Source organism: Mus musculus, chromosome X, assembly GCF_000001635.26.
Source record: "Mus musculus strain C57BL/6J chromosome X, GRCm38.p6 C57BL/6J".
Classification (NCBI taxonomy): Eukaryota; Metazoa; Chordata; class Mammalia; order Rodentia; family Muridae; genus Mus; species Mus musculus.
In genome coordinates, this window is record NC_000086.7 from 36,984,445 (window position 1) to 36,999,990 (window position 15,546).

The 15,546-nt window shown below is 45.1% G+C and overlaps 1 protein-coding gene across 11 annotated transcripts in view; it reads right to left on the reverse strand.

Annotated features, from left to right (window-relative positions):
* Positions 1–5,592, reverse strand: part of Septin6 (septin 6) — a 78,765-nt gene extending 73,173 nt beyond the window's left edge. For 6 of the 11 annotated variants that reach the window (NM_001359141.1, NM_001359142.1, NM_019942.5 and 3 more), the window contains exon 1: positions 4,935–5,251. In NM_001359141.1, coding sequence (NP_001346070.1) covers positions 4,935–4,964 — 30 coding nt within the window. In that variant the 5' untranslated portion in view covers positions 4,965–5,251. Of the gene's footprint in view, positions 1–4,934 lie in introns of all 11 variants that reach the window. The other 5 variants (NM_001177323.2, XM_006541391.3, XM_030251429.1 and 2 more) reach the window with 5 other exon arrangements.
* Between the last annotated feature and the right edge of the window lie 9,954 nt (positions 5,593–15,546).

The following is a 15,546-nucleotide window of genomic DNA, read 5'->3' on the forward strand; positions in this document are numbered from 1 at the left end:
GGGGAAATGGGGACATGGCAGAATTTTAATTTCTTAGAAACACCTTGGAAAGACTAGTGCTTTTAAACAGGGAATCTGTGTGCTCTGGTAGGTGTCTCCTTGTTTCATCCACTGACCAGCAATAAGGCTTTGGACTTAAGCCTCCTGCTTGCTGCAGGCATAAAATAAAGAGGCCAGGAATACCTGTCCAGGAAGTTGTTGGGGAAAATGAAGTCATACAGACGGAAGCATTTCAAGAAAGCTGAGCATCTTACATCTATGCATGCTATCCTTTTTCCTTCCCCATCCCCTTTTCTTCTCTCCAAGTGTCTTGAATATACTTTCAACACATCTGTGAATAAAGGTTTTCTCGCTTGTTCATGCTAATATGAAGCCATGGCACTGACAATCCAAAAGTCCCAGCAAGCCTGGAAGTCAGAACTATTGAATTTTGTATTAGTGCTTGTATTTTCCTCTAGCAGACTAACTTTGCAAATTAGTTTTGCTCAAGTTAAAGCAATGGTGCTCTTCCCTTACAGAAACAAGGTGTGGGGGGAGGGGACATACTGGTAACACAACCAGCAATTAATAGAAATTTTATATCAGACACTCCACAAAGTAAATGCTATGCATATGATTGCAGATCAAATTTTCGTTTTATTACACAGGCCTATTAGTGTAGTGTCATGAAGTTTTGTAAATAAATACACCACTACCACTCACAGTTCTTGGAGTTAAAATGTCAAGAGGAAACAGGGCTCGTTCCTGCCTCATTTGGCAGTTCTGCAAGGGGGCAGAGTTCCTTCTTGCCTTGGCCACCACTACACTTCCAGCACTTGGCATGGGATCTGCCAGAGTCTGTGCCCGATAAATAAATGGTGGAGAATGAATGAAAACAGCAGTGGATGAATTGACAAATGAACTGTTCCCAAGCAAGTGGCAGAAGTGTGATCTCACCCATCTTCACAGCTACCCTTTTCCTATCCAGAAGCCCTCAGGAGGCCTCTCCTATCATTTACAGCCTTCATCCATGGCTGAATTAGGTTCCCTGTAATGACTTCTCATGGCAGGCAGTAGCCCTTCTCTTTAGCACTTAGGATAATGATAACTAAATATGGATTTGTAAACACTTTGTTATTGTGCAAATGTGTGTGTGTACACACAGGCCCACAGGGGGGCGATTTGCATTCTATGGTATTTGTGCAGAGGTCAGAGGGTCGTTGATTCTGCATATTCTAGGGATCAAACTCAAATTTCAGACTTTCATGATAAGTGTTTTTTAACCACTGAGCCCTCTTATCAGCCCTACATAAAGATTTGTGTCTGCCTCCACCAACAATAAACTGGAAACTCCTTTGAAGAAAGAAGTCATACACAGAGGGTTAGTGCTGTAGTATTCCTCCAATCTCTCTCTCTCTCTCTCTCTCTCTCTCTCTCTCTCTTCTTCCCTCCTTCCCTCCCTTCAGAGTTTCTCTGTGTAGCCGTTGCTGTACTAAAACTTGCTTTGTAGAGCAGGCTGGCCTCAAATTCACAGAGATCTCTAAGGTGTGCACCACCACATCTGGCTCCTCTAACCTTTTTGGCAACCCTTAAAGGCACAGCAAAGTTGGGAAACTATGTTTGCCCATATTCCCTTGACTTGGATTCAACACCTTTTCACTATTTGGGGCCATGTAAACTTTCTTCAGCACTGTGTCCTTGGGTAGATCTATGGGGTTTAGTTTTTCCTTTTCCTTCTTTTTTTTTGGGGGTGGGATACAATTATTACTTTTAGTGATAAAGAATTAAGGAGGAGCTTCAAGAGGGAAACCATGAGTTAACTGCTGTCCAGAGCACCTGAGGCAGGGGTTCTAGGGGAACCATAGCTGACAGGTAAAAGTCTGTCTCAACTCAAACAAACAAACAGATGTATTAGATAATTATCACTAATTGTAAGACCAGAATGCAGAAGCAGTCTTCTTCTCAATGGCAGGTGGCAACTGGAGGCCAGCTGCTCCAGGACAACCCTGGCTTATGGCAACTCTTGCTGTCCTTGCAAGATGGCTCATTAGGGGCAGTGGCCTGATTGTAACTGGTAAAAGCAACACTGTTCTCATTGTGGGTACGATCTGTTCAAGCCTAGTGATTTCCAAAGCACAGTACTTACAGTCTGAACTAAAACTGCAACATTGAGCCAAGAGATAGAGCTTTTAGTTGACTGTACTGTGCCCTCCTAGGTCACCCTGAACGAGTCAGGCACGTAACCTCTCAAAATACAGAACAATGACAGTTCAAGTCACCTCATAGGTGGGACACACCCCAGGGAACTTTTTATTAGTTCTTTAATTACCTCAGTATCCACAATGTGTGTCTCCAACTAGGCTAGAACCTTGAAAGCCATGTATGCTACTTTTTTTTTGGTATGGTTGACAAGGGCTGGTTGTATAGTACTATTCACATCAGTCAAACAAGTACACTTTGCATAGGGCTCTCATGCAGAATCATTTCTGGAGTTCATTCAGATGAGATGCAACTGAATTACAAATTTCCAAAGGGCCAAATGTAGGCCCTGCCCAACAACTGCCGTGCCAGGTTTACCACTAACAATGTTTGATGGCAGTGACCCTCCAGGGAATCCGTGAAGACGCTGAAACACACATACCAAGACAGTCTCTCACCATGCCTCAGAATTTACTAAGAAGAACTTCTAAATTTGCCACACATAGCCTGGCTCGCTGGTCTTCTCTTCCCAAGCCCTAGACACATGCTCCTTTGAAGAAACCAGAAGCAACGAGCCACCCAAAGACTCTTGAGTTAATTCCAGCTTCCCCTGGTGAATTACAACTTTTTGCAGACACAAAGGAAAGCAGAGAGACAAATGACACATAAATAAGAGCTTCGCTGGCTTGAGGGAGGGAAGCATGGAGAGTGACGTCAGTTTTCCCAGAGACCCACTTATCATGATAACAAAGTCTCAAATGCTCGGTCTGCTCCAGAATTTGCCATACAATTATGTTTTTCAGTTTACAATGTGGTAAGGCCAGCCAGAGCAAAGTGGAGCCACCCCAAAGCAAAATCAAGGGACACCCCCAAACCACCCCCTTGCTGCCCTCCCCATCTGCAGAACAAAGGTGATCTCTGGATTGTTGGAGTTGTGCCTAAGGTGAAGCAACCTTCTGGAATCTTCTCCCTCACCATCATCAGCCTTGCAATCCTAATCCAGGCAAGGGAGACTGGTGAGGTGAGGGCAGGTCAATGCAAATTCATTAAAGCAAGAAAAAAAATCATTATAGTGTTGTGGGTTTTTTGTTTTTGTCACTAAGGATAGAGCAAGTATAAGCCAGGAGATGGATTCATCTTCTTAAAACTATAGCATCTTTAGAATGCAGATAAGAAAGTCACCCTGGTTGTCCTCAAAACACTAGAAGCAACAAATATCACAGCATCAATCTTGAGAAATCTCTCAAATTCCATCATTGTCAAGCAGCGTCTCACAACTGCCTCTACCTTCTACACCATGGCTGCATAAGGCTGGGCTGTACACGGGGTGGATTAGGTTTCGAATAAACCACCCCGTCCTTCCAAAGCCAGACAGGAAATGGAATAAACTTCTTTATCTGTAGAGAAAATGCTATCAGATTGGAGACTCAGATTTAGACAACAAATCAATTGCAATTACACCAACTCCCCAGAGGCTGCTCCCCACCCCCTCCTTTTGCACAGGAGTCTCATTGCACAGGCTGTTCATAAATGGGAGGTTACAGGGTTATCATTTTTCATCCAGCAGTATTTGGGGTAGTGGGCTATGCCTGGCTGCCTTCTACCTCATTCTGCTTCAGCTTATTGTGCTGATGCGCTGGTGGAATTGTCACCACTTTTCATCTTTGTAAGCAAACTTCAGACCTAAAACAAACAAACATGGAACCTCGGGTTCCTGGGTATGATTTCTCTGCACATCCCAGGCTGGAAAACTTTAGTTTTTTAAGATGATTTTTTTTTTCCTCCAGAGTTGATCGCTACCGAAAGAGAGAACACTGCTTCTGCAAGTCTCACACTGTTCTCGTTGGTCTCTACAGAAAGATGTTAGCGCCACAGGTTTTAGCATATAAACCCATGTACACTGAACCCAAGACCGACGCTCAGGGAACCGTCCAGGAACGTGCCAAAATACCCAACCAGCCACCTACAGGCTGGGATAAACTGCATCCCTCCCTCCCTTCCACAGATACACAAATGGGACCCCGTGGGACACAGCACAAGTGGACACAGCATTGGAACACAGGGACACACACCGTAGAGGTGAGCACACAGAAACAGGCCAACTCATTTAGGGTCACATAACCCTGCCACGGGGAAGGCAGGAGGGCGCGCATGCACATATATGCGCACACGCTGATACCCATACAGACGCAGTCACGTATATAATGCATATGGAGAAACCCTACTCCAGCTAGTCACCTCCCCGCCCCCCTCACCACACTCTGCCTTAGGTCCCGGGCTACCCCCCAGCTCCGCGCCCCTCTATCTGAGCAAGCTGGAGTCCCAGCAGGCAGCTGTGGCAGGGGCGCTCCCAAGCTAAGAGGACAGGGGCCCCGGAGGGCTCCAGACCCATGCTGCCATTCATTCGGCAACGCCCCAGCGGCGGGGCCGCAGCTGCAGCAAGGGAGGCGGAGGCGCTCACTGCAGCTCTCTCCGGCGATGCAAGTTCAGCTGCCCGCCAGTATGCTTCTCCAACCCTCCCGCCCCCCCACCCTCCCGCCAACACAGGTCTCCAGGACATGCTGCGGGGAGAGTAGACTGAGCCGCTGACCCCAGGAGCAAAAAGTCCCGCCTTGCCTCTTTGCTCCTGGATGCTACCCCATTGCCCTCCTCGTGGTAGTGGTGGTAGTCGAGCCGCAACCAAGTCTGCTCGGCCGTCCCCAGCCCCACACCCTCAACCCCTAGCCCGGGGACTGGTATCCAAGCCCTACACTCACCACCTGGCGAGCTATATCGGCCGCTGCCATCGCTCCTTGGTCCGCCAGGGCTGCTTCGGGTGCCTCCGCAACGGGAGCTGCTGCACAGGAAACAGAAGAGCTCCTCCGACAAAGAGAAAGTGTTACACTTCGGGCGCGACCAAGTCTGGTGGAGGGAGGTGCCAGGGAGGGGCCCCCTCACCGCTGCTCCAACCCCAACCTCTCCTCTATCACCCACCCCCTCAGAGTAGGTGTGGGGAGGGGACGGATTGGCCGCGCTGCCTTCCCCTAGGGCGAGCCCAGTTCCAGTTCTCTCTGCAACCCGAGTCTCGGCCTCTGTGAAGGGGGCGGGGGCTCCCCTCGGTGACCACGTCCTCCGCCCCCCCCCCTCCCTGCCGCTACTGGGCTCCGTGGTACGTCCCGACCTCTGCTGAATTGTCACACACACACACACACACACACACACACACACACACACACACACCCTGTTTTCCTTTACATCCCTGAGCCCCCAGACCTGAGGCTGGAAGGGTGTCCTGGCTCCTCCCCCTCCTACTCTTTGCTCCTAGGCTGAGATCTGCAGTCCGCTTTCTTTTCCCAGCCCCCATAACCTCTTGTGCTCCCAACTGAGAACCCTGGGTGCCTGGGTGGGAGCATTGGTCTCTGGAGTGTCAGTGCTTTCCCGTAGTCTACCCTAACTAATCCTGTTATCTCCTTGGGTTGGGGAGGGGCGGTGGCAGGACAGGGGTTGCAGCACCTGCAGCGCCACCACATTACAGCTTAGAAATGGAGCATTAACTGGGGAGCTGCAGTGCAGCCCCACAACTGAGCTGGGACTTGTGGAGGACATCGCTCCTGTCCTGAGGTGCAGTAGGAGCCCAGCTCTCCACTACTGTACCAAATAGAAACTGACGTCACTGGTCCCACTCTGGTCCCTCCTCTCAGTATGAACAGGGCGAACAGGGATGCAGAACATCCCACCTTTTAGGTTAGAAGCCAGAAGGGAGTCTAAGAATGGGAACTGAAGGTCTCTAGCTCTGTTGAGGCAGATGCAGATACAGGAGGGGTAATCATTCTGTCCAGTTCCAATCGTTCCTCAATACTTATTCATCCCAGGACCATATGGCTGACCTGGGACAGCTCATAACATCCAAAGGCTAGAAAGATGCCTGCCTGCTCTCCTTTTCCTCCCAGACAACTGCCATTGGTGGCCCTCTTCCTGGCATGCTTCCCACCTCCCTAGCCTTGGAGTCCACCCCTCTCCTCTTCTCTCTCTCTCTGTCTTGGGATTGGCTTTTTTGTTGGCTCCGTATGATTGATGAACTTGGTGAGATATGGTTTCTCAAAGGCCCAGGAGGCCCCCACTTCAGAACGATAGGATCTTAGGTCTCTCTCCTGAGGAGGGGACAGCAGAAAACAAGAAAGAACCAGGGAGAGGGATCTCACACAAAGACCAGGCCTAGAAAGTATAGGGAGAGCAGAAGCAGGGAACCAAAGTGTCTACAATAGAACTGCCCTGGTCCTGCACTGCACCCAGCAGTGAATGCTTCTCGTGTTCTCTCGGGGACTCTTCAAGTAACCTCTACATCCTGAGCACAAGGACTCTCTGAAACGTGTCCCCAGTGCTGAAAGCAGGATCCCATTAAGTGATCCCTGTTTCATCAATGTTCTAGATACTCAAGAGAGTGGGCTAAAAGAGAAGAGCCTGGAACAGTCAGAGGCCACAGGGTGGGTGACGGTATCAAGGAAGAGAAGCAGCTGTAATTTCTGAGACCCCCAGGACCACTTGGGGGAAGGCCTAGGCCCTGGACTGATGTAGTACAAACATATAAAGCCAAGACTAAAATTGAGGAACTGCTTTAAGGTTTGGGCCTCAACCGGATGGGGGTGGGGAAGCAGAGGCGCTGGCTGCTTCCAGGCTAGGCCTCCAGTAGGTAGCCTTTGAGTCTTCCCCTGACAAAGGCTGGCACATAGTAGATGACAAAGGGCCTGGGCCGAGCTCTGTTACTGGCATGGGATTTGGTTGAAAACAGACTTAAGAGCTGCTACAAGGAGGGTTGTGCTGGATGGAGGTTGTGGGGACCCTGTGAAGAGTCATGCCTGCCTCTAGCCCCTACATACACATCCCACATAAGACATCAGAGCACTGGGGACACTTCAGCACAGATACCTTGGTGCCCTACGGAAGTAGCACACTCAGCTGCCTGTCCCTAGAGGGGATGAGAACCTGAACAAGATCTTTGTACAATGCACGACCTCCCAGCCTGAGATAGAGTATGTAATTCAAATCCCCTGCAATGCCCTTGTTGCTTCCTTACCTGCTGTCTGCCATTACAAAGACCGTTCAGTTCTACAGGAGTTTTGGAACTGGTTTGAGTCCGTGCTTCTCAATCTTTTCAGTCTGGCTTATCTTCTCAGGCACAGGGGAGGCAGGAAGACTGAGAAGAGAGAAGAGATATCATAAATGGTCAATTGGTAAGTTTTGTTTCTTCTCTCCTCCTTTTGTGATAGGGAAAAAAAACTTTGGGAAATTAAACACAAAAACAAGAGCAGAGGTTAGGGGGAGAGGCTGGGCAGTTAATTGAGTTGGTAGAGCACCTGCCTAGCATACAGGAAAGCCTGGATCTGATTTCCAGCACCACATAAATCAGGTGTAGTATCTCTACTTACTCATGCTCTCAGTACTTCAGAAGGGGAAAGCAGGAGAACTGCATATTCAAGGTTATTCCAGCTACAAGTCAAGTTCAAGGCAAGCTGGGCTGAGTGAGATTCTGTCTCCGTTATTTTTTTAAAGAAGGAATAGGGGAGGCTTTTTGTGAGGAGGCTTCTGGTAAAGATGAATTTTTGGACTCATGGGCACTGTAAATCCTGACACTTGGAAGGTGAGGCAGGAGGATTAGGAGTTCAAGGTCACGGTCAACTACATAGTGAATTCAAGGTCAGCCTTGGTTACAGGACACCCTATCTTTTTTTTTTCAGCACTCACTTTCTGTGAAAGCACAATTAGTAGTGTTCCTGAAAGGACACCCTATCTTAAATCGTAATAAAAGCATACCTAAGAACATGAGGTACCACAGAGATGGCTCAGCAGATAAAGGAACAGCTTCTTGAACCCTGAGTTCAATTCTGGGATCTACATAGTAGAAGGCGAGAACCAAGTCTTACATTTGGTCTTCTGATCACCACAAGCACACCATGGAATATACACACTACACATTACACACACACACACACACACACACACACACACACACACACGCACACACCCCTTTTAAAGAAGGATATAAATAAGGAAGTCAGCTGGATGGGTGAACAAGTCGAGGCACTAATAACCTTAATTAATTCTATGAGGTCATATGAGAGAACTGACTCCTGAGAGTTGTCCTCTAATCTCCACATGTGTGCCATGGCACAAGTGCACCTTCACACACATGCATGCAGGCATGCACTAATAAATACAATTTGGGAGAATAAAAAGGAAGTAAGGGAGGAAAGAAAGGATGAAGGCGGGAAGGAGTCCGCGTTGTGGATATAGTTCAGTGTCAGCATGCACGAGGCCCTGGGTTTGATTTTTCAGTACAGCAAAGAAAAATAAACAAATAAAAAAGAGAGGAAGAGAAGGTTTAAGAAATTCCAGATCTTAAACAGAAGGGGTGGGACCAGGAGCCAAATAGCTTTAGAGACAGCAAGATAAGATGGGACCATGTCTGGAAGAGCTGTGTTAATGGTAGCAAATTGCTTGGGCTTTTTGCTCCAGAATGGAGGTGCTCAGGCTGTGCTGTCTAAGGAGAACGCCCATCCAGTGTCTCAATGTGTGTCTGCCACAAATGAGATGCTCCTAGAGAAATGAAAAAAGAAGGTGAATGGGTAGAATTTTCTCTATTTTAATTTTTTTAAATGTAAATCTTCCCTAAATATTTGAGAGACGCTCCCACTTACCAGCTAGCAAGCACAAGATGAACGAATGAGTAGTAACTGAATAATAGACAGGCCATCCCAGTGCTGAACATGCTTAATTCAACAGTTTAGTTTTTTCATGGACATCTGTGCTTGTGGCTACGATTTTTATATTGCACACACATAATGTAGACATATTTTTTGTTCATAGAAGTGTTTTATAGAAAAAAATCATTTTATTTCACATGGTATAATTTAATATATCAATTATTTTATGGCATTCTAGAAAGGACACCATGATACCCAGATGCTGTGCTACCTGAACCTGGTAGAGAAATGGTCCTTCGATGGGAGGAGCTGTTGACTTTGGAATGAGGAAGTGACGGGAGCCCATTTGCAATTTGAAAAGGTCACTCTGCCTTCAGCTAGGAAAAAGGAATTTGGAGCAGAGAATGATTGAAGCAGTTAGTACTCCCAAGTACACTGACAGGTCTCAGGATGCTATTTGCTGTGGTCGGCCCATTCAAAAACTTATGTTAAAATGTAGTCCCCTTTGTGAGATATTGAGAAGGTGTACATGTAATCCCAGCATGCGTTTAGAGGTGAGGCCTCGAGGAAGTGATTAGGATTAGATGACATCATCAATGTGAAGCCCTGTGATCGTGAACTATTTTTTAGAATGTAATATAATTATAACATTGAATTTTTAAAATATTTATTTTTATGTATCTGTATGCATGTATCTGTGTGAGTGTATTCCATATTGTGCAGAGATCCTCAGAGGCCAGGAGAGTGTTGGATCCCCTGGAATTAGAGTTACAGATTGTTAAAGTTCAACATGAGAAGAAAACTCAGGCCCCCTGAAAGAGCAACAAATACTCCTTACAGATAAGCCATCTCTCCATTCTGATCATGAAGTTCTGACCTTCCTGTCACTACCTGAGTGCTGGGATTATGGGCAAGAGCCAGCATGCCTAGTCTATCCATGTGTCTTAGTGGGTGATACTTAATGTGCATTAGAAGAGGAAGTGGGGATATGGAAAGGCCAATAAACTGGGTACTAAGTTACAGTTAGAAAAAGCAGGATGCTCGAAAGCTAGGCATGGGGTGCATACCTGTAATCCCAGTACTAGGGAATAAAGGCAGAAAAATCATCAAGGTCACCCTCAACTACAAGGCAAGTTGGAGGTCAACCTTGGCTACATGAGACCTTGTCTAAAAAGAAAACAACAAAAAGTTCAAAATTCTAAAAAGGAAAAAAAAAAAACTCTAGCGCTAGGAATGCATTTCAGTAATAGAGCTTTTCTTTAACATGCATTGGGCTCTGGATTAAATCCACAGCAGTGCCCCCCAAAAGTTTTGGTGTGTTATTATGCAATGGTGTTACTATATATAATAATAATGAACTGTACATTTCAAAAAGATGAAATGATTTTGGATGTTCTCACCATAATAGAATGATAAACATTTGATATTTATCATTCAAAATGTGTGTGTGTTTACCTGAACTTAAACAACGTATACATGTATGAAAACATCATGATACCCATTACTATAGCTAGATCTTAACTACCCCCAAAAGGCCAATATGTTAAAGGCTCCACACATGCACTGTGGCATGCTCATGTCCCCTCCTCCCCCCAGAATAAGTAAATACATATTTAGCAAAAGTAAATAAATGAATGAATGAGCAAAAAAAGGGGGTGGATGTTTTGGGTACCTTGAGAGTAGAGGGAGTGGGAGAGAAAGAGGTTAAAGACTGATGGAACTTAGCCTGGTAGTTTAGTATATGAGTCTCCATGGTTGAAATGATGTTTGAATTGAGATCTGAAAATTACATAGGAGTCTGCAAGAAGAGCAGCAAGAACATTCTAGGTAAAGCAGGAACTCCCTATGTAGCTGAGGATAACCTTGCACTTTTAGTTTTCCTGCCTCTACCTCCCAAGTGCTGAGACCACACAGGTGTGTATCAAAATATCCCATTTATAATATGCTAGGATTGAACTCAAGCACTAAACTAGGCAAGCACTAAAAATCAAGTGACCCACATCCCTAGCCCCTCCACTAAGTATTTCAGATATGCAGACGGCATTTCTAGGTAGCCTATATCCTTCCTTTCAAAGTTGAATCTACATTTCTATCACTTGATCAAGTATTTTATCTACTCTAGCAGACAGAGTTTAAGTACCTTGTAAATTGGTGACTGGTGTCCTGCTTGTTTGTTTGTTTGTTTGTTTGTTTGTCTGTTTTTTATGGTCAACTTGGCATAACCTAGAGAGACCTGGGAAAAGGGGACTCTCAATTGAAGAATTACTTGTAGTGTATTGTCATGATTGCTAACTGATGTAGGAAGTCTAGCCCGCTATGGGTAGTACTGCCCTTGGTCCTGGCCATATGAGAAAATCAGCTGGCCAGAAGTCAGTGAGGGAGCCAGTGAATAGCATTTCTCCTTGCTTTCTGCTTCAGGTCTTTCTTGACTTCTTGTCCTAACTTCCCTCAGTGATGGATTGTGTGACCTGGAAGTGTAAACTGAAAGAAGCCTTTTTCTCCCTCAGTTGCTTTGAGTCATGGTGTTTATCACAGCAACAGAAAAGCAAACTAGAACACATGGCTTTATAGTTACCTGGCCAGGAAGGACCTCAAAGTAACTAGTCATGGTATGTTGTTCTTGTTGGAAAAAATTAAAAATTGTAACCATTGACTTTGGCATACTCAAGTCACACATACTTTGTAAAGTATGTCCCATCACCTGGGGGCATATTGACTTGTGGCTAATTGGTGACGCTGCATAAGGAAGCCATGCCATTTTAAATGAGCTGTAATGTCAAGCTCTAGCTGAGGGAAGATTTCAGAGATGCATTCAGGATTCAAAGAGTGATAGCTAGTAGAATTAATTTATGCATACCCATTTATTTCATAAGGATTTACAGAGCACTTTCTGTGTGCAGAGCATTTTACATGAAGAATCCAGACATGAATAGGGGAAGGGGCATGGAAAGATAGTCTGGATATTACAGTACAGAGAAATATAAAGAGACCATGCCCTTGGACCCTCGGGAATGGGTACCTTAAGTCAGACTCAGGCAATCCAATGAGCCTTTACTGATGTGATGATAGCTAAGTTAAGACTTCAATAACAGAAGCACCAGTAACCAGAAATAGGTTGGGAAATGCCAAATGAAGAAGAAGAAGAAGGAGGAGGAGGAGGAGGAGGAGGAGGAGGAGGAGGAGGAGGAGGAGGAGGAAGAGGAAGAGGAGTAGGAGGAGGAAGAAGAAGAAGAAGAAGAAGAAGAAGAAGAAGAAGAAGAAGAAGAAGAAGAAGAAGAAGAAGAAGAAGAAGAAAAACCAGTCACAGAGGTGGATATGAGCTGGCATCCAATCCCAAGAGAGAGCATAAATGTGCGTGTGTGGAGGGCAGGGAGGGGGTAGGTTTCCAAACTTAGAATCATTACTTCCCATGGGCCAGGGAGATGTCTTTGAACAAATCTCTAAAGTATGCAGATCCAAAATACCTTGCCTCAAGTATAGATGAAATCTTGTCAGTTGTCTTAGTTAAGGTTTCTATTGCTGGGATAGAACACCATGACCAAAAGGTAAGTTGGGGAGGAAAGCGTTAATTTGGTTTATACTTCCACATAACTATCCATCATTGAAGGCAGTCAGGACAGGAACTCAGAGCAGGAACCTGGAGGCCGGAACTGATGCAGAGGTCACAGAGCGGTGCTGCTTACTGGCTTGTTCCTCATGGCTTGCTCAACCGGTTTTCTTATGGAACCCAGGGCCACCCACCCAGGGGTGGCCCCACCTACAGTGGAATGACATCCTGCACATCAATAATCTATCAAAAAAATGCCCTACAGGCTTGCGTACAGTCCAACCTTATGGAGACATTTTCTCAGTTGAGGTTCTCCCCTCTCAGATGACTCTAGCACAGGTCAAGTTGGCCTGAAGCTAGCCAGCACATCAGCTAAGGATAAATACCATCCATATTTTTATACTGTACACAGCAGGCTACCTCCATGACAGGGTCCTCATGCAGCCTTTATGCTGCTGCATGACACAGAGGTTCATCAGCCACCATACAGGTTACCTGAAAATACACTTCTTATTTTGGAACTTGGGGACTTGAAGTAGTCATTTTGTGACAAATTGACGAAGAGCCAAAGCTGCCTCCTGGGCATGATGTCGACTTTGCTACAAATGGCTTCCCAGCCTACCTCAATGTAGGCTCTGTTACAGTAGGTTCAAGTGAAAGCAGAAGTCAAGCTTCCCCACATTCATACTAGGAATTCACAAACCATCTATCTCCTCCCCAGTTTTCCTAAGGGAATGCATCAGCCTTCAGCAGTGACAGTGATAAAAACATTAGCTCTCAAATCCAGTGTCAGAAATTATAGATTTAAATAAACTGCCATGGCATAAAGGGTAGGAAAGGTGGAGGCGGATCTGTGAGGAAATTAGGGAAAGATGGATAAGTATTATTAAAATACACTGTATGAAATTTCCAAAGAACTAATGAAAATATATTTTTTAAAAAAATATAATTACCATGGGTCTGATCACAAATCCAAACAAGATTCCTGACGTTATATGAAAATTTGTTTACCCAGATTACTTACATTTTTGCTATTGGAGGTCATCTAATAAAAAAAAGTACAGATGAATACATATGGAATAAAGTGTTGATTAAAGATGGGTTATTATCTATTCAATAATGTGCATTGTAAGAACAATAATGCAAAAGCATTCCCCAAGAGTTTAATCAATTGTATGAACTCAAAAGGGCACATTTCCAGGCTTCCTGTTGGTCATTGATCAGTATTGATTGACCCAATGATATGAATAGAACGCGGATATTTAACAAAATGAGCTAGTCTGGTAGGAGCTATTTAGTCTAGTCCTTTCTCATGATGATTCCACTGACCTAGTTGTGATGGGGGTTTCAGTTTTGACAATTTTAACAAAATGAGGGTACTGTAGGGAATGGCACACAACTTTAATTCCAGCACTCAGGAGGCAGAGGCAGGCTGATCTCCATGAGTGCCAAGCCAGCTAGCTGGTCTACAGGTAAGAGTTCCAGGACAGCCAGGGGTGTTACACAGAGAAACCCTATCTCAACAAAACAAACAAACAAACAAACAAATGTGAGGGTGCTGTGGAGACGGTTAAGCAGTTAAGAGTACTTGCTGTTATTACAGAGGACCCACAAGGGCCCTCACAACTATTATAACTGCAGTTCCAGGGATACAACTCCCTTTCAGACCTCTGTGGCCACTGCACACATGTGTTGCACAGAAATACACACAGGCAAAACACTCATCCACATAAAAGAACTTTAGAGAACAAAACAAAGAAAGAAGAGTAGTAATAAGGCTCAGTAGCAGAGAGTTTGCCTTAGAAGCACAAGGCTTAGGTTCTGGCCTCAACACCCCACCACGCATAAAAGTTGACTTTTAATTTGAAGCTGAAGTTAGTACTATATGTTCATAATCCCAGCATTTGGGTGGCGGTGGAGGCAGGAGGATTATTATAAGTATGAAGCCGTGCTGCTCTATATAGTGAGTTGTAAGCCAGCCAGGGCTACATAGCAAGACCCTACCTAGCTCAATAAAACCAGAAAGTAGGGTGAAGTGAAGGGAGAATAAAGGGAGGGGAAAGGAAGATCTAATTCAGAAACATTAGGGATGACCCTCAACTTTGGTTAGAACTTGGCCCCGAGGGTTGCAGAAGTGATTCAGCAGTTAAAAACACTGGCTGTTCTTCCAGAAGACTAGGGTTCAATTCCCAGAACCCCCATTGCAGCTCACCACTGTCTGTAACTCCAGTTCCAGAGGATCCAACACCTCAAATAGACATACATGCAGGAAAATCACCAATGCATATGAAATAAAAAAATTTTAAATTACACACACACACACACACACACACACACACACACACACACACAAACTTGGCCATTCATCTTAAGAAGTTTAGACATATTCACTTGTAAAATTTTTTGCTGAGGGTAAGCAGGGATTAAACAGGGTTTCAGGTAGCACAGGCTGGCCTTAAGCTTGCTGTATAGTTGAGCCTGGTATCAAACTTTTGATCCTCCAACCTCCACCTTCTGAGTGCTGGGATGATGGTGTGTTCTATCACGCCTGACTTCATCTGTAAAATCCTGGCATAGGTTTTGATAATTTAGCAAGGTAGGATGCACATACAATGTCTGTAAATCATAAAGCAACCATGAAAAGGCCCTTAAACTTGTATTTTTGTTCATTTGTTAAACAGGTGCTTATATTTATCAAAACTTGTGAATTAATCCACCCCTGAAATTCCAGCACTTGAGAGACAGAGGCAGAATGGGGAGTTCCAAGCTAGCCTGAGCTATATAAAACAGGAACTTGTCTCAAAAAGCCAAAGGCTAGGGATACAAACTTGGTAGTAGAGTCTTGCCTCAAACTCATGAGGACCTACATTTAATTCCCAGCACCATAACACTGACCAACAAAGAAAAGACGAACAAGATTACATGTGTAGAATATAAATTCTATCACAGTAAGTAGTTACTTTACACTTCTAAAAATATCTGGGCTGAAGAGATGACACAGCAGTTAAGAGCACTTGCTGTTCTTCCAGAAGACCCAGGTTTGGTTCCCAGCACCCACGTTGGGTGGCTCACAACCATCTGTACCTCCAGTTCCAGGCGATCAGACACATTCTTCCTGGTCTCCTCGAACCCTGTTTGCAC